At 41.9% G+C, this 19,721-nt stretch overlaps 1 protein-coding gene across 2 annotated transcripts in view; it reads right to left on the reverse strand.

Annotated features, from left to right (window-relative positions):
- Nucleotides 1–8,785: 8,785 nt before the first annotated feature.
- Nucleotides 8,786–19,721, reverse strand: part of LOC129325913 (interleukin-1 receptor type 1-like) — a 31,332-nt gene continuing 20,396 nt past the window's right edge. The window contains exons 6-12 of one of the 2 annotated variants that reach the window (XM_054973907.1): nt 19,243–19,405; nt 17,273–17,338; nt 15,888–16,011; nt 13,974–14,122; nt 11,982–12,125; nt 11,080–11,247; nt 8,786–10,038 (exon numbers count right to left, since the gene is read on the reverse strand). In XM_054973907.1, the coding sequence (XP_054829882.1) occupies nt 9,644–10,038; nt 11,080–11,247; nt 11,982–12,125; nt 13,974–14,122; nt 15,888–16,011; nt 17,273–17,338; nt 19,243–19,405 (1,209 nt within the window). In that variant the 3' untranslated portion in view covers nt 8,786–9,643. Of the gene's footprint in view, nt 10,039–11,079; nt 11,248–11,981; nt 12,130–13,973; nt 14,123–15,887; nt 16,012–17,272; nt 17,339–19,242; nt 19,406–19,721 lie in introns of both variants that reach the window. The other variant, XM_054973908.1, reaches the window with a different exon arrangement.

Below are 19,721 nucleotides of genomic sequence, written 5' to 3' on the forward strand. Positions count from 1 at the left end.
CTGTGGTTTATGTGCCCCAAGTGCGTCACTTTTGTCCTTACCTGCTGATTATTAGTGCTCTTATCACCAATAATTGATATCATACTAGTATAGGTTTTTTTCCTCCCTCCCCCACAGGATTTAGTTTAAATCCCTCCTTATCAAATTTGCTAGGCTTCTGCCAAACACAGGTTGGACAGGTGTCCTAATGTACATTTTACGAAACCAAAATAATAGTGATAGATATCTAGTTAATCCCTATTTAAGGGCTCAGTGGAAGTCTGCAGAAAGTAAAAGAGAAACCATTCCATTTCAAGGTATTGTTGTGAATAAAGTTAAGGAAGAGTAAGACTTACAGTTTTTGTATGCATCAGAAAATGAGGAAAAAGCCAAGAGCAAGACGAAGTACAAAAGAAACATCTTGTTGTTGAATCTGACAACAAAATATTAACCAGCTTAGTCTGTGACTGAAGTTTTGAAATCATTATCATGTTGATCATACTATTCATAGCCAACAGTGGAAGTTAGTTTTTTGAATAGTGCAGGAAGTTCCTGTTCTTATCTCTCTAAAAGTTGCAGTGAAGAAAATATATCTTGCAAAGAGTTTCCAAACTTTTTTTTTGCATTTTTACTTTGATGAGAAATGGATATGAAAGACAGAGATACAGATAAAGGGCAGCTCCAAAACTGTGAGGAGTATCTTCCATCACGTTTCTTGTCTTGGAGTACTGTGTCTCCTAACAGGGAAATACCTGCATAGAAAATAGCTATCAATTTGTTTGCTATTTGGTGAAAATCAGCTGGACTTCCAATGATTCAAAATTATGGAAATGGAAATTATGGGATGGAAAAGGCCTTCCCTTGCTGCAAGAGGCTCCTCCATGGACCGCTGCTAGGAGAATGGATCCAGAGGATCCCCCCCGAAAATGTCAGATTATTAACATAACAGTGGGTTGTAAGAAAATAAAGTTCTAGCATTGCCCCTTTGGAGTACCTAGAACTAAGCAAACAATTTCTACTGGTATAATGCTTAGCTCATGTCCGTACACCAGGGCTGGAAGGACCAGCCACCATACATCTCTTACAGATGGATATCCATTCTACTTGATGGCAGGGGCCCTTCACATCCATCTCAGTGCACCTATGAAGCTCAAGGACATTGCTGTGGTGTTGGTTGGAGTGTGGAACTTTGGCAAGGTCCCTGAGACCTTCCATTTCAATGGAAAATTCTAAAGCACCCATAACCCCACTAGAGTGGCTTATGCCAGCAGTATCTCCACTTCAGCTGAAGATGCCTCTTCAATTATAGTGGTGCCATTTATTGTACATACCAACATAGCTAAGCAGCAGTTTACAGAGGAACTGGAGAAGGATCACTCACCCATGAAATCTGCTGGGTGACCTTATCCTAGTCACCACCATCTACCTGCCAGGATTGTCACAAAGCAGGACAGAGTGAATTCCTCAGAGCCATTTGGATTTATTTTTTTAATGGTACTAAATAATAAACCAGGCTGCCAAAATTATGAAAGCCAGAATGAGGAAAGAGGAGAGGTTTCATAAGAACAATTTAAAACTGCAGCTCATATGTTAGCATAGAAGGGGTCTGGCAAGCGACATGTTGCCCAACACTTCTTCTGAATCCATTTCAAGCATATGCGTAACTCAGTGGGAAAAGAGTGGAATAAAGTTATAATAAATAGATACTATTATTGTTAGAAGAAGAGGATTTAATGCTATTCCTTTCCTCAGGTTTTAGAGAGGGACAAACCAGAAAGTAAGAAAGATAGAGAGGTCAGGGCATCTGTTTACTCCTTACAGCTCTGAACAATTCTTTGATGTATAAATTGCTAATTTCATGACTTCCACCTCCTGACATCCTTCTCTTCCTCGCTTTCTCACACAAGTATCTCTTCTCTCCATCTTGCACCATGGATACAGGACTTGTCCTGCAATCCACGCCCATTCTTAGACTAGATAGGTAAATAGGAATCTATCCTCTTTCCTATCAGAGTACAGAGTTCCTATAATGAAAAACTCTTATTTCTTTTGTAAACACAAACTAAGTGTAAGTTTGTAATTTTCTCTCTCACACTCACATCAGCCAGCAAGCTCCAAAAACACCCATCACGTTTTCTCTCCAATTGAGGCTACTCTGGCTGTTGTGGGTTTTCCGGGCTGTATTGCCGTGGTCTTGGCATTGTAGTTCCTGACGTTTCGCCAGCAGCTGTGGCTGGCATCTTCAGAGGTGTAGCACCAAAAGTTTGGTGCTACACCTCTGAAGATGCCAGCCACAGCTGCTGGCGAAACATCAGGAACGTCAGGAACTACAATGCCAAGACCACGGCAATACAGCCTGGAAAACCCACAACAGCCATCGTTCTCTGGCCGTGAAAGCCTTCGACAATACATTGAGGCTACTCTGCTACCCGCCTACTAGTTTATTGTCCAGTTTTTTTAAAAAAAAATTACACACACAACATAATCCTTAGTTTTAACAGCAGTTAAAAGTAAATGGCAGTTTTTAAAAAAGGAGAACCTAAATGGCCTCAGGAAGCCTCCATTGGGAGAGGAGGGGCTCCTTCTCCCCAAAGCCATTTCCCCATGTCACAATAGCATGGAGGGTAGTTTTGTCCCCGTTTTTACTACTCCATGTGCACGGAATACTCTATGTAGAGCAGAAAAAACAGGGGGGAAACCTCCCTCCCCTGCTAATTTTGGCATGGGAGAACAGATTGAGGGAGGAGCCCCTCTTCCCTCTGTGGAGGCATTCTGAGAGCGTTTAGGTTCTCCTTTATTTTTTAACAGCCATAAAATGAGTTCAAGACACCAAAATACCTTTATCCACCATGCAGACACTGATGGGGACTGACTGATTATACTAAATGGATTTTTCTCGTAGCCATTCTTATTCCCTTAATCAAATTTCCCCACATTGCCACTCACCAAAAAGGATTGAAATGGAAGTTGTACTCTAAAAGTGCAACCCACTGATTCAAGATCTCAAGATAGCAACACAATATGCGCTGTGTCCTTCAGGCATTCTCTTTTTACTAAGCTACACAGTAGAGAAAGGGCAATTTGGCTTTTGTAATTCAGCTGTTTCAGCTGTCATCTCTCTTTAAGTAGTATATACATTTATCAGTTACTGTTCAGATGGATTTCCAATTAAACAAAATATCATGCCTAAAAAAGAATTGAGTTGCATGACTTGTTTCTAAACTGCTCCTAAAAAGAATCCAGAGAGGTATATGCCTTCCCAGAGAGCCAGTTTGGTGTAGTGGTTAAGAGTGCGGGATTCTAATCTGGAGAACCAGGTCTGATTCCCCACTCCTCCACTTGAAACCAGCTGGGTGACCTTGAGTCAGTCACAATTTCTAGGAGCTCTCTCAGCCCCACCAACCTCACAGGGTAATTGTTGTTGTGAGGATAATAATAACATACTTTGTAAACCATTCTGAGTGGGTGTTAAGTCATCCTGAAGGTGATATATTGTTATTGTAAGGTTATTGTTGTTGTTGTTGTTGTTGTTGTTCCCATCCTCCACCTCCACAAGAGCAAAATCCAGTACCCAGTCAACATGAAACTAAAGAAATGGAGCCTATCCTTATGTTTCTCCTCCTTCCACACAGGGGCGGGGGGTGTAGCTCCGGCAGCTGTCCCAGTGGCAGGCCAAGCAGCCTATAAGGGGGCTTGACAGACAGCAACTGATCAGCCAATGGATGGGAGGAGGATCTCCCATTTCTTTTCATCTCTCTCAGTACACCCTGGGAAACAGGCCTCCCAAGGTGTGGCCGGTCAAGAAGGGGCTGCATTCTCCAGAGTCCACCAAGATGTAGGTGGCAAAGAAAACAAGGGAGCAGGGGAGGACGAGAGTTGCTGAGAGGCAAGGAAGCTGTAATGGCAAAGAGGGATAACAAAGGAACAGTATTGGTTCATTTCTCTTTATTTTCCTTGGGTTTTATTGCCCAAACTAATTAAATAGGCTTTTACAGCTGCATTTTTCACTACCAACTTCTAGAAATGACCTAGGGGGTGAGCAATGAAGACACATCAGCCAGCCCCTTTGAATTTAGGAATGGCTCTGCCTGTGATGGGAAACTGGGGGGCTAGGCATTATTTTGAGAAGTTTTATTTAATTAGTAAAAACAAAAAGAGTCCAGTAGCACCTTTAAGACTAACCAACTTTATTGTAGCATAAGCTTTTGAGAATCACAGTTCTCTTCGTCAGATGAGAACTGACGAAGAGAACTGTGATTCTCTTCATCTGCATCTGACGAAGAGAACTGTGATTCTCGAAAGCTTATGCTACAATAAAGTTGGTTAGTCTTAAAGGTGCTACTGGGCTCTTTTTGTTTTTGCTACTACAGACTAACATGGCTAACTCCTCTGCATCTATTTAACAGTAGGGATCCATGGGATCAGGCTCTACCTTGTACTTCGCCTGGCTGACCCCCCCCAGGGCCGCAAAAAGCCTCGGCTGCTGAGAAAGAAGGGAGTTGCCACCACCTTGTTCCTCCACCTCCCTCCCTCCCCAAGCCTGTAGAGAGCATCTCCTCCTCAGCTTCTAGAGAGCCTGGAGCCTCCTCCCTGGCCTGTTCTTTGGCCCCTTATATGGGTCATGTTTATTCATGCACAAGCCCGAGAGCCCACCTTGCTCTTCTGCACCTGATGGACTGGCCACAACCGATAGCAACGGCCTCTTAAAGGGGGTGCTCGATGAAGTGGTGTGCTGTACTTCAGCCAGTCAGATGGTGGTGGCTTGTGGGAAATTAGGGCAGCCATTGGGGCCATCAGCAACCCAAAGGCTGGAGCTGGTGGTATGCCACCCATTGCAGTCAGGAAGAGCTGAGGTGGCGTTGGGGCCTGCAGAAGGTTCTGTTGTGGACATCCTCTTCCCCTTGTGGGGTGGGAGGGCTTAAATAGCTGGGACAATGCTGGACTGTGAACCTAAAGAGAAGCAAAGAAAGGTACCATCTCAGCGCCAAAGCACTGTGGACCTTCATGCAGGACATCCACTTTAAAGGGCATGGTCAGTGACTAGGATGAATGGAATGTTGACTTGTGCAAGGCCCCCATGCTGTTGCAATTCCAGCCTGTGTGGGGTCTGATTTGGACTGGGAACACATTGCATGGGGGTGAAGGTATTTCCCTGACCTGGAATGGCCATGGGGAGCAACTGTTTACCCAACAATAAAACTGAATTAATACTGATAGCTACAAATCAGTCTTCCCAGTGGAGCAGGCAGCACACAGTCTGGCCTCAAAAAGTTCTCAAAATTCCAGGACAGCCCCACATTACCCCAACACTATTTTGTAAGAACAGCACAACAGACACCTGCACTTAACTATAAAGTATTTAACAACAGAAGAAACTGTTCTCATGATTCAGACAAACACCTATCAGCCCAAATGTCCAGATTTGAACTCTTCAGCCATAGATGAATTATTGTTTTGGCTGATTCAAAATAATTGCCAGCAAGACATAAAACAGAGGCTGTGGCTCAGCAGTAGGGCATCTGATTGCCATGCAGAAAGCATCAGGTAGTAGGTGAGGTGAAAGACGGATGCTTGAGACCCTGTGCCTGTCCCGGTAGAGAGAGTGGGCTGTGTTCCCTTCATAGATCCAAGGGAACAGCCATCAAACAGGGAGGAGGTGCTCTGGCTCAATGGTAATGCATTTGCATTGCATGTAGAAGGACCTAGGTTCAATCCCTGGCATTTTCAGCTAAAAGGATCCAGCAGTAGATGTGAAAAACTCAGGAGATTTGGTGTCAGTCAAAGCAGACAGTACTAACCTGGATAGACCACTGGCTGGCCTGCCTGGGTGGTATTTCCAAATAGAAAGGATCTGGGAATAATTATATACATTATGGACTTCAAAGATATTCTTTTCTTTGTTTCTGTCAGGGAACTAAGTAAACTGTCAGATAATCAGTCTTGATTCTTTGTACTAGGGATTTTTTGTAGATTTTCACTTTCAGGGTAGTGAAACCCTGCCAGCTTCTGGCTTCAGCAACCACTGCTGTGGCTCATCCACTCTCCTTCCTCAGGATTACACTCTTTTTCATGTCCTTATAAATAGATAAACGGTATCAGAAAAAGTGCCCAGGAAGCCATAGATCAGATACTGAAAATTCTGTGAAAAGCTGAACGCAAATGAAAGTGCATAGATTTTGTGGCGGATAAAATTATTACTGAGAAGTTGTTTTCAGTAGGAGATAATATCTCTCTCTCTCTCTCTCCAGACCTAAGTTGGCCCTTACTGGAAAACTTTGCAATTGGTTATAGACCATTCCAACAAAGAGTAAAGCAGTTGTATAACTCTGCTGCAAACAGAAATTGAGGGACAGGATTGAAAAAGCTGAGTGTATAGTCCCTCACGATGAACAAGCCACAAATCTCTAACAGCTTCTGAGGTAGGCTCCTCCTCAGTTATTGTGCTGTAGCCTTTGTGATGATCCAACAACATGTGGGCCAATTGTCTATTTGCTCCTGGGAAAGCTGAGAGTTGGCTCAGCATTAGTCCAAAAGCAATGCCTTAACTGTTGGCCCACATTTTAGGTGAGTAGCCATGTTGGTTTGCAGTAAACCACAAGTATTGAGTCCAGTTGCACCTTAGGGTGTAAGCTTTCGAGAATCAGAGCTCCCTTGCCTCTGTGAAGAAGGGATCTCTGACTCTCAAAAGCTTACATCCTAAACATTTTCTTGATATCTAAAGTGCAACTGGACTCAGATCCTACTGTTCTGTTGGCCCAAGCAATCATTGCTCAGGACGGCAACCATGTGTGGGCATCATCATGGCTTAGCATCAATTGTGCATGGTGGTGCCCTCGTACTACCAACTTCACAGCATACACCATCAATCATAGCATACACCAATTGTTGCCTGGGACCGCCCCCACCCTCCTGTTATGGAGCCCACTCTGAACTGTGCCAGTTTCCTGCCTTGCTGTTTGAGGCTCTGCCAAAGACTCTGTTAGGGGCAGCATTGCCTATGCCTGCTTCCTACCTCCCTACCAGTATGGACTGTGTTCACCAATGCCTGTTTCCTGCCTCCTTGGACACCTACTCCACCTGGGCCCAGAGCCATGCCACTAGCAGCACAATGCCAGCTGGAGGGACCCTCCGCGAACCTGGCCAGGCACCCCCTGTTCAGTTCCCACGGGGAGTTCCTTGCAGGACGGTCACTGGGTCTGCCCTTGCCACTAGGCAGCCTGCTAGCCAGCCCGCAAGATGTGCCAAGGAAGAAGCCATGTTCCCAGGCAGCAGAGATTCACCATGGACAGTTTGTTCTGGGGCTGCCATTTCAAGACCAGACTCCTGTCACATTCACGGAACCCAGCCTCACCCTGATATGCATATTGCTGGAAGCCGCCCTGAGATGGAAGCTACGTGCCGACTGTCCAGAACACCTAATGGACGCGTGTCAATACAACCACCACATTCCAGGGCAGGTGCCATCAAGACAACTCCAGCTTCCTGACAGATCTGATCAACCTGCCCGGCACTCCCATCCTTTGTCCCCTCTTCCCAAGGTGTCACTATCACACAATTAGACTCTAAAGTGGCCCATTAGCGATAGTTATAGAGCCATCAAGCTTTTGTTTCCCCTCCTGAGAACCACATGGAAGGCCCCCACCTCAGGGTACATTTTGGGGTATTTAAGCAGGCTCTGCCGGACACTTGGTGCTCAGCACCGTGCCCAGTGCCCAGCACCGGGCTCAGCCAGGCGCTGCGCCTCATCCCCAACCTCGCTGCTGGAATCTCTACTTCTCGCCATGATCAGGTAATTGTATTGCCTTTCTCTGCCATCAATCTCAAGTGGGAACCTGCTAATGCAAATATCTCTGTAACTCTTTCTAACTTTTATTTCTGAATTCTTGTATGTCTGCTGTATGTAAGTGCTATGTCAGGCATATGCAACACTGTTAGTAAACATTATTTATTTGAATATTAGCCTCCCGTTTCTTGTCTGAGTAATCTGATAGACTGAGTCTGGTATACATTGGTTAAAGATCCGCACTAGCTCAAGCCGAACTGCGTGCTAATTTCCCCTATAAAATAGCAGTTCTGGTAACACACCAATCATACACCAACATACACCCCCACCCACCGTACTGTCTTTTGCTGTTGTTGCTAGAAGCAGGGAAGACAGAGAGTGACGGGTTTCAAAAATCAAACTGGAAACCAGGGTGGGTAGGTGTTATTCCAATATTTCTTCTGTGTTCATATCTACAATCTGCATCCTGAATATAAATGCAGTTTTTTTTCCTTCCTGTAATTTTGCATCTTTAAAAAACACAAATTGTATTAATTTATGTTGCTGAAGATATGCTCTTCCTAAAAAAGTTTGGAAATAGGGTTTCCAAATAAAGCAGGAAACCAGGAAAGATATATTTTTTAAAAAATATCTTAGTATTAAATGCAAAATGCTTCAGGGTGTGCCAAGATACACTGGGGAAAAAGCACTGGCTGCTCTGCCTGTGAAAACATAAAATACAGCATTTGTTCACATCTGGCCCTAGCATACACTGGAACACTCAAATCTTCACAACATCTCCCTCTACCAAGAGAGAAAAAAAATGTGGTGGTTCTTATGTCAACAAAACTGAAGTTTCATTTTTGGTGGTGGATTATGAATACAAGCTACACTGGTAGAATAACCAGTCACAGTCTCAACCTAACCTACCTCACAGGGTTGGTGTAGGGGTAAAATGGAGGCGAGAATAATGATGTAAGCCATTCTGAGTCCCCATTGGTGAGAAAGGTGGGGTATAAATTAAATAAATACATGATTTGCAGGTCACTTTCAGTATTTTGGTTTAATGTTTTACTGCAGGTTATATAGAAAATACACAATCTAATATAAAACGGTACACATGAACACATGAAGCTGCCATATACCGAATCAGACCATTATTCCATAAAGGTCAGTATTAGCTACTCAGACTGGTAACAGCTCTCCAGGGCCTCAGGTGAACGTGTCTGACATCATTAACTACCTAATCCTTTCAAATGGATATTCTGGGGATTGAACCTGGGACCTTCTGCATGCCAACAGATGCTCTACCACTGAGCTACAGCCCCTTCCCCATGTTCATAATTTATCATCCAATTATTTCATGAACTGTATTAAGTATTAAAAAATGAATCCAGCGTATTTGGTAACATTTCTTCAGACATTTCTTATACTCTTTATCAAGCTTTCCAAATCAGCCCATTTGATGTACATAGTTCTTTGATTTCAAAAATAAGATGATTGCTTTGCAGATCATAATTCACGTTGTGTACAACGGCTCTTTCTCTCTGCTGATACAGTAAACACGCTGCAGGGAAGCAGAAAGCCTGGGCCCACTGGTTGTCAAGCACTGTCCGAGGAAAGACCCTATTCTCCTGGCTTAACACTTCAGACTCCCTGTGCTTTGTACCTGTGAGAACTGAGCCATGTGTACCAGTCTACAGAGCTGCCATCTTGAAGGATGAGAGGGCTTCTCAACCTAAATCCTGTTACAGGACATGTACTGTATGCACTGGCCACACAAAATGGAACTGCACTCAGGGCGGCCCAAAACCAGTTGCTCAGTCATTTTTTTTTTAAAAAAAGATTAATCTAGGATGCTTTGGGTGTCCTAAAACTGACAGATTGACTACATTGTTGTGGTCACCTTGTGATAGTCATTACTGGATTGCTATGAACCTGTGGCAATAAGTGGATTTCTGAAAGAGACACTGTTCTTCTGGGTGGCATTCGATACCTCACATTTTTCCAGAATCGTGTATTTGCCAATTGAGATTCTTCTGCAAAGTTCTTTTTCCACTGGATTGCCCCATGTTTCTGTTTAATGTATTTAATCGACTCTGGCATGTTTGTGTAGTCCTCTATCTTCTCCATTTCAATCAGTATCACTTTAATACCACAATGAACAAGTGCATTGTACATGGCTATGTGCTGTTCTGATGTTTCTTCCAACCTGCTGCAGCTTGATAGTTCTGGCTCCAAAATGATCATCAGCCTTCTGCTTTGTTGAATAGTATCTTCAGTTATGCTGACCACAGCTGTAAATAAAAAATAAATAAAAAGATTTGCTACACAGCCTTAAACAAAGTATCTTGTGCATAAGAAGCCATGGATTTCGGTCAACAATGACCTTGTCTCCTGCGGTCAGGGAGAATAGTATTCTACATTCATAGCTCAATGACACATGCATGGAATGCAGGAAGTCTCAGGTTTAATCCTCAGCCCTCCAGTTAAATGATCTCAGGTAAAAGGGCTCCAAAAGACCTCGACCTCTGACCTTGGAGAACTGCTACAGATCTGGGTGGACTGTACCAGACTGGACTGGACACACAGACTGATGTTGTAAGTCCGCTTTCCTATATCAAGAAGACAGTCAGTGTTTTTCCACAAAGGAGGATCCTATCCAATAGGAATAAGAATTTACGCTATCCTGCTGTCCCATTTAACACACTAAAAGCAAAATGACATTTGTATCTCCTCAGTCATGCACAGTTCATTTGGTGACCTGCATAGCGAGGAAATCCTTCAGGTTCTTTGTACATGAAGGCTTTATATGAACTACACAGGAGTTCAGCAAATTTTTTCTCCATGCAATTCCTGTGATGAACCAGGTGGTCAATGGAATATATGCAGGCCTTTTCATAAGTTCACAAGCATTGTCATCAGACAAGCGGCAACCCAAGGAAGAGCCTTCTAAGCTGTGGCACTGAAACTCCATCCTCAGGGAAATTCGTCTGTTTCCCTCCACCGTTGCCTTCTGCCTATTGTTGCCTTCTTCTTCGTGGAGTTTTTTCCTACATTCCCTCACTAACTCTTATCAGCCCTCCTCCCTCTTTGTGTGTTTTTGTGTGTCTATATACTTTGTTTAATTGTTTTAAATATTTTATATAATTTGCATTTTTAATTGTTTTTAACGTTGGAGATGTTTTAGTGTTCCATCCTGAATTGGGTAGAAAGGCAGCACAGAAATATTTTAAATAAAATAAATAAATATTTACAGCTCCTGCAATTGTAGAAATCATTTCAAAGACTAGTGATTATAAAAAACGGGAGGGTACATTTTGGTATATTAAACATACCTTGCCCTGGTATATCATCCCTTCCAACTATAAAAAGCTTGTATCCACACTGTTGCTCCAAAACCTCAGGTAGCAGATTTAGAACAAAGTTATCCAAGTGGTACATGTAAGCCACTGCATTGGTTGTTGGGTACAAGACAAAGGCATCGTAGGTCTTCCCATCTGAAACTATAATGAACAAAAGATGTTTGACACGCGTTTTCCCCATTCTAGTTATATGCAGCCAAACTGAGAGGTAGGGGCACTGAGAAGCATGAGACATGAGAAGCCACATACAGTTCAACCACCACTAAGGATATCCTTGAAAAACTGATGGTAACTCATATATCACATGTATGATTTTGACACATCAGTGCAGTCAAAGCCAAGATGGTGAAGGAGTTAAGACTATTTCTCTGGTTCCTCTTGAGCATAATCTTGCACTTTATTCTGTGCAAATGAGTAACACATTTTGAGGCACTGATATTATCCTTACACATCTCTTATAAATGCTTTTATTTCTGATAAAATCTTGTGACAACTGCAAATCTATGTAATCCACTACAGTGAGAAGAGGACTAAAAATAATGTACAAATGTAATGTAAAAAAATCTTGATTTGCCTTCAGGATTGTAAATTCTTCAATCATTCTTCAATCATATTCCTAAATACATAACCATAAGACCTATCAATTAGAAAAAAGTATAAACTCCTATACTGACAATATTCAGCCCAACATATTGCATCTAATCTAATTACTTGAAAACACTGAAAAAATTTCATGGCATAACATATTCATAGAATAATTTAGTAATTTTATGGCATTCTATAAAACCTGAGGCACTCTCTTCCCAGATGCAAACAGATTCTATTAATTTTAACATTACAGATTTCTAGAGCTTCGCCTTTGTACAATGGCATACCTTCTTTACTTGTAAAAGGACAGTGGAAACTCCGATACCAGAGAACAATATCTACCTTGAAGAAAGTGTAGAATAATATAGTAGCTGTTGTTAGGAGAAACCCCACTACAAAGATTCCAATCAGTGGTCCACGAAAATCTGGGACTACCTCAATTCAGAAAGTGGGGAAGGAAAAACATTTGTTAGGTGCAGAACTTTCAAACAAAAGAATCCAATAAACAAACTGAAACACATACAGACTTTGCCATTTATTTTCTTGCTTGCCGCAAATTACTTTGGATTGCTTCAAAATCATGCATATGAAAAAAACTTCTTAAAAATACTCATTACAGAAACATAAAAGTTTCACAAGACATGGGGGAGTGCAATTAATTTTTAACGGGATCACGTATATGAGCTGTCCAGGCACAGGAAACAATCTGACCCACCCACTGCTTTCAGTATACGATTGTGGATGATACCAGGGTCAGAAACACAAAGTGATGAACAGAGCTGGTTATTCTCAGTAATTCTCAGCTGTGTTCCCCACACTGTGAAACAGTCTCAGGGGATACCCTCCAGTCCCATCACTTGCTGTGTTTCACTGAAGGTTGAAGACGTTTATTTGTAAAAGTTTTTCCAATGGATGAATCAAGTATCTTGTAAAATCTATGTTGGCTTTCAGTAACTGGTTTTTGTATTTCTGTTGCAGTCTTTTTGTTTCTAGTGTGATTAATGTAATTGTTGTTTGGTAAATTACATTTACAAGTTGGTAGGAAAGAAATAAACTCTATAAATAAAATGAGAACAGGAATGGATTCTAACAAGTAATGCCCAAAGTCAGAACTCAGAATAAACTTCCTCACTTTTGGAACTGGATTAGTCTTTTAGGTGAAATGTTAAAAAAAGAGATGGTTCACTGCTGAGAACTTCACAATGTATAGACAAGATTTTCTGTCACCAGACTTCTGTGCTTGTGATTACACAAGTCTACACAGTCCTCACACAACTTTAGCCCCCCATACAGCAGAGAGAGCTGACAGGGAAAGGGGTCAGAAGGAAAAGAATCCTAAAGAGAGGGAACCAGGTGCATAAGGGGAAAAGAAAGACATGTCAAAGGATTGGATCTTCAATAACTTTTTGTTATCTAAAGGCCCTTTCATATTTCTGTTTTAACTCAGTTATTATCTGTTGCTGCCTTGACTTCATGTAAAGTGATGGGGGAAGTTTCAAACCTCATTTCTATCCATTTCTGAACTGTAGGTAAATCCCTGAGGCCATTTCAAACAGAACCGGTTTTTCTGGTGCTGAAAGAGGCAATCCTCCTCCCCTGGGCCACGAGGGCTTGTGGGGGCACAAAAATATCGCTATAGCACTGTAACATGATAGATGTCACAGGTTCTCTCAATTTCCAGCTTTCTTTTTTTTTAAAAGTAAGCCACTAGCTTTTTCCATTGTGGAGATAAAAGGCTGGGAATTCAGAGAACTGGATATATTCATTGTTGCAACACTATAATTCTAACCTATATATGTTCAAAAAAAAAGAGTGCAGTCAAAGTGGGTGGGAAAATAAAAAGGCAGAAGTCAATGGACATTTCAGACAGCATTCCACAGCAAACGGGAAGTGTGCTGAAAACTTGAGAGCAGAAGAAAACAATTTTCAACAAAAACAGCTCGACCCTGAATTACAAACAGGATACAAGTGGTTTTGTCCAAAATGATTAAAAGAAAACTGTTATCAGCCAGCAGCCAACCTGGTTCTGTCTGAAATGGCAGAAAAAAATTGTTAGCAACCAGAAACTAAAATGGATTACAAAGTCTGTGTGGAAATGGCCTTATTTGACACTAACCATCATTGTAACATTTTATAGCTTGGTATTTCATTTCAAAGGGAATGTCAATGATGAAATTCACACAGCATTATTGTGGGGAAGAACCATGTTCCTTGGAGAAACAGTGGTATAAAATATGACAAAAAGATTATAAATAAAAAAGAGATAAATACAGGCTTACCTTTGTGTCTGAGCATAACATGTGCTACAGCTTGACCAAAAGAATTCAAAGCATGACACACAAACACATTTTCATATTCCTTGTCACTGACTTTTGAAATGTTCAGTCTCACTGTTAAAAAAGACTTCCCTTGAAGGAAAATTTCTTTCCTATTTTTGTAAAAAAGAAAATAAAAGGACAGCACAAATTATGAAAAGGCAACACAGAAAAAAATACAGCATATGAACAAGAATACAGGTGATAATCCAGTTCCTTCCTTGTACATGCGCACACATGCACGCACACACGCACACACAGTTCTATGAGGGATGTGTCACTCCTTCAATATTCTTAATCAGTTTCTGATCACTGGCTGTAATCTTCTTCGTCAGAGACTGCTATAGACTGCTTTGTCTTTTGTTCATCAGTTGCTCATTTTATAAAGAATCCCCAATCCATGGCTCCATGTTATAGCAATGCTAGGATGGACAGCATGTTTGCATGTGTTTCCTTTTCGTTTCAACTGAGAGGATAGTTTGCACTTAAGTCTATTTTTATTTGCAGTTGTACAACTGTTGCTAAAGTGAAACAGAGTGTTGGAAAGCCCTTGAGGTCAGGAGAATTCTGTACAGACACGGAACGTCTGTGGTTATAAAAAAACCCACTTAGATTTGGCATTCAAATGTCTATACAAATGCTGAGATAAAACAGTGGTTTGGAATGCAGTGATCCTTGACCTTACAGTGGAACACAACTCAGTCACCATTAGAAACTCAGTTATAACTGAAGATGGGCAGTATTAATTGCAACAGAAATGTTGGACACAAACTAGTCAAAGTTAGAGTTGAATTTGCATTCTTAGCAGGGGAAAAAGAAACACTATACTTAACTGTACTTTCAAAGTGCTTAAATTTGACAGGATCAGGTCCCCTAGCTTAATGATTCCTAAGGCAGGGCTAGTCAACTTCAGTTCTCTTGAAGGAATCTCTACTGTTCCTAGTGGGTTTGCAGCCCAGAAGTGTTTTTGCCACCCGATTTCCCACCTTCAGGATGTGTTTCTGTGATAAACAAGCATCATCTAGCAGAAATACTGAACCACAGCTACTGTAACAGATAACTAGAATACACTGCATACAAAAGCTAAACATAATGTTACATTATTCTATTTCTTTACAACTCAGAGCCAAAACACACGTTAAGAAATACCTAGGTTCAGCACGTGTTCTCTTACCTCAAGGTTTGCCGGGATCTGTAGGCATCCTGGAAGCTTAAAGTTTAGCATTTACAGAGCAGCAGGGAGGGAAATACAGGCGCCTGTATTTCCCTTCCCCTTCCTGCTGCTCTGTAAATGCTAAACTTGTTCTCTTACCTCAAGGTTTGCCGGGATCTGTAGGAGCCCTGGAAGCTTAAAGTTTAGCATTTACAGAGCAGCAGGGAGGGAAATACAGGCGCCTGTATTTCCCTTCCCCTTTCTGCTGCTCTGTAAATGCTAAACTTTAAGCTTCCAGGGCGCCTACAGATCCCGGCAAACCTTGAGGTAAGAGAACACATGCTGAACCTAGGTATTTCTTAACGTGTGTTTTGGCTCTCAGAAACATTTTCCTTTTTCTTTGGGAGTGAAATTGTGCCCAGATATTTAATTAAAATCTAGCAAGGCCACTGGGAGACAGATGAAAGGGCATCCGGTCTGAAGACCAGAGTTGATCACAGTTGCACTCGAGGAACTAAAACATTTCCTAGTCTTCATTTTAGATTTCAAATTATTTAATGATTACACACTATTTAAACATCTCTGCAAATCACAACACCGGTTTTCACAGCTTGAAGGATAAGGGTTATTACCATATTAAACATTAAGTATCTTGTTCGGAGACACATTTTATACTGTTCAAGTTATACTGTCCAAGTTTTGCATGTATGGAAAAGCCTACTTACTCATAAATTTCAAAAACATTTTTGCTATGCTTATAATAGTGATCAATGTAGGAATCGTTCACTGTCCAGAACACATGATCTACTTCAGCACCTGATGTATTACAGTCAATTATGATATTAGAACCTAAAAAAAAAAATCCACAACGGCATTACTTAATTTAAAAAATGCAACACTGCATACCCAAGAGTCAGAGAGCACTTACGTCCTCTCAAAGCATCCTCTTCTTGAAAGCATGCGAATTAAAATGCAAATCTGCTATAGCCCCACATTAGAGATCGGCATGAACCAAAATACGAACCAAAATTCGTGATGAACCAGGCCGGTTCGTCAGATCCGATTTCTGACGAACCGCCATGAACTTTAGGCTGGTTCATTTGGTTTGTTTTTTGGTTTGTCACTGCAGACAGCCGGGTGCTGATCAATCAGTTTCCTAGGCAACACGGGATGGACTTCCTGCAGACCTTCTGCTAACCCGGAAGTAACCTTCCGCTGGCCTGGAAGTGACGATTTTCTAACCTGGGTGTGACGTTTTCATGAACCAAACGAACTAGTTCGTGAACTGGGGGGCAGGTGAAAGTTCGTGGTTTGTGAAATTTGATGAACCACAAACCACATCGTTCATTTTTTCCCAGTTCATGCCCATCTCTACCCCACATAGATCAAAGAACAGAGCAAGCATATATTTCCCACAGATCTGATAATTACAACATAGAAAATACAAAAAATGTCCTGCAATGTGATTCAGTACCAACAAGGTTGTCTTAAGGTTTTTCCAAGCACTCAAAGCAATACCTTCCCATAATACCACCTTCAACTAGAGGGTCATAGGTTTTAACGATAGCTAAACACTATTTAAATACATGTCTGGTCTCCTTTGTTCCCTCCCTGCATCATTAGGAACCTTGTGTTTCTGAACAACAATTCTGATGATCCCAGAGGAAGAACAGCTGGTCTTCCTCCTGAAAACTCAAAACCAAAGGAGTAACAAATGTCAAGTATCCGAGAGAGAGAGAGAGAGAGAGAGAGAGAGAGAGAGAGAGAGAGAGAGAGAGAGAGAGAGAGAGAGAGAGAGAGAGAGAGAGAGAGAGAGAGAGAGAGGAGTGCACCATGCTGCACTGAAGGAAATACATGGCCTCCATTCAATGTATCTTTCAGTTCACAACTTTAAAGATAGGGAGAAGAACTGTGCTTGCGGTTTTTCAAGGAAAGGAAGTCTGCTGTTGATTACTAGGAAAGGCATAGCATAAACACACCAGAAGGTTTGAACTGTGGGGCTTCCAGAGCTATCAACACAATGATTATGGGAGCAATAGTCAGGCAGAAGATTCCGCAAGATTAAGCGATGAACAGACACACAGTCCCTCTCCACAGGAAAGATGCTTACCAAGTTTTACTTCAACTGAGTGGTTTCTCGGGGAAAAAATCTCTGGAGGGTTCCTTGGAGGGCTTTCTAGGAATAATAATAAAAAAAGAGGCTCTTACTTATGGCACCAGTTTCATGGACAAGTATGATAGTTAGCACAGTTTTTGGAACTGCAGCCACGGATTATGCTGAGCTAAGTATCTGCCCCTCCTCTTTTTCCAGGTATCTGAAGACTGGTCTTGGTCAGAATCTAGGGCCTGCATGAGTCACGTCAGTGGAACAAGCACAACCAGACATGTCCTTATGACTCATCATCTGCTTTAAGACTGTAACAGGGGGCTGTTGGTTTGTGTATACTGTAATTTTCTTTACATATGTTTCTTTGTTGCCCTGACCTGGATAGCCCAGGCAAGCCTGATCTCATTAGATCTTAGAAGCTAAGCAGTGTTGGCCTTGGTTAATAACTAGCTAAGAGACTTCCAAAGAAGACAAAGGTATCTAGGCAGAGGCAGGCAGTGGCAAACCACCTCTGTTAATCTTGTGCTTTCAAAACCCCAGCAGGGGTCTCCATAAGTCAGCTATGACTTGATGGCATTTTCCACCACCGTATTTCTTTGTTAAGACACTCTGAGTCCATAGTGTGGAGAAAAGATAAAATGTTTAATAAAATAAATAAGTTGCCCCTCCTCCTCTTCCTGCTCTAGTCATCCTTACGAGAAGTCAGCGTAATAACTTTGAAATGGAACACTGAAACAATCCACAACTGAGGTGGGATTTGTATACACCTCTACAGCCATAATTATTTAGTTATTTTTCACATAAAATGTATGTAATGACAGTGCAACATATTTGAAACCTGGAGGTGAGGACTGACAGCGGTGAGAAAGGGTCCCCCCACTGCTATTTTTTCATTCCCTATCATCCCCTTCCAAAGTAGCTTTTGATGCAAGTCAAAACAAGAAACAAAAACAAGCGTGATGGTTGTTGTGGATTTTCCGGGCTGTATAGCCATGGTCTTGGCATTGTAGTTCCTGACGTTTTGCCAGCAGCTGTGACTGGCATCTTCAGAGGTGTTGCTACACCTCTGAAGATGCCAGTCAGAGCTGCTGGCGAAACGTCAGGAACTACAATGCCAAGACCACAACTATACAGCCCGGAAAATCCACAACAACCATCGTTCTCCGGCCGTGAAAGACTTCGACAATATATCAAAAACAAGAGTCATCATGCCACCATTTGGCCCTTAACTAAGTTTGCTTACCTGAAAATAAACTACACATTTTCCACACCGACTCTGTTTGATCAGTCCACCTTACATATTCCTCATAATGAAGGTTGTTTGTGGCACATATTTGTTTTAAGGAGACCCAAGTAGATCCTACAGCTACCATATGCCCCCCCCAATGTTTATTTAGAACAAACATTACAACCTATTTTTAAAATGTACTAGAACCAAGTAAGGCAACCTTTGCTTAATGGGCCCTGGGCCACACTGGAGTGTGAGAATGGCCAGCTTTAAAAATATGATACTGAATTCTATGGAGCTTTTCTGTTGGCACAGCAGCAGTTCCTCTGACAGAATGGTTTTTCTGTTTGTGGAGGAGGGGAGGGCAAAATTTTACTAATTCACTCCTGCAGGAGGTTTTCAGTTTGCCCCTGCTCCTTCAGTAGCACTGACCTGTAAGTTCCTGATTTCAGGAGGCAAAAAGGGGTCAGTGAGAGGGGGGATGTGGGGAAGTTGCCTTCCTCTAGTATGAATCCTCTTGCAATGCTTAGGATCCAAGCTGCAGTGTCCAAATGCTTGGATACTTGGAGAGTTTGGTCGCCCCTTCCCTTATATGACTTCCTGCAAGATTGTGGTTCTCCCCCTTCAAATGACTCACCCCCACCCTAGAAATGTGAAGGCCTGGGAAAAAATAACGGATTATTTCCATTTTTATTCTAAAGCCAAGACCCCAGCCTAAAGCTATCACAAATAAAAAAGAGTTTACCTGTAACTTGTAGGCTTATGTCTCTTGAAACATTATATTGTTTTCCCATGTAATTGAATGGCACATGGCATGTATAGTTTCCTTGATCTTCCATAGTCGTATTAGCAATCATAAGGTAGTTATCCAAAAGCTGAAATCTTCTGTCCTTAATTAACTTGCAATCCTAAGTAAAGAGAATCAAAAAAGTATGCATGTAACACAAATTTGTCAGGTCCCCAGGAGCCAAAGCGAGGTGTGCAGGGGGGGCAGGAAGCAGCTGGTTTGAAGGAGATTTTTAATGAACTGGGTTTTAGTACAACCCGCAACCCCCCTGTTGTGGCAGAAAATAACATCATTTCCAGCATGATGGGGGAATGCTGGAGTGCGCAAATATTCACGCTGTATTGCAAATATTCAGATTGGTTGCCACACAAAAAAAGTTATCCATCCCATCCTGCATGTAATCATGCGTGCAAAAAAAAAAAGTCAATTCAAAGTGA

This window comes from Eublepharis macularius, chromosome 3, assembly GCF_028583425.1.
Source record: "Eublepharis macularius isolate TG4126 chromosome 3, MPM_Emac_v1.0, whole genome shotgun sequence".
In the NCBI taxonomy this organism is placed as follows: Eukaryota; Metazoa; Chordata; class Lepidosauria; order Squamata; family Eublepharidae; genus Eublepharis; species Eublepharis macularius.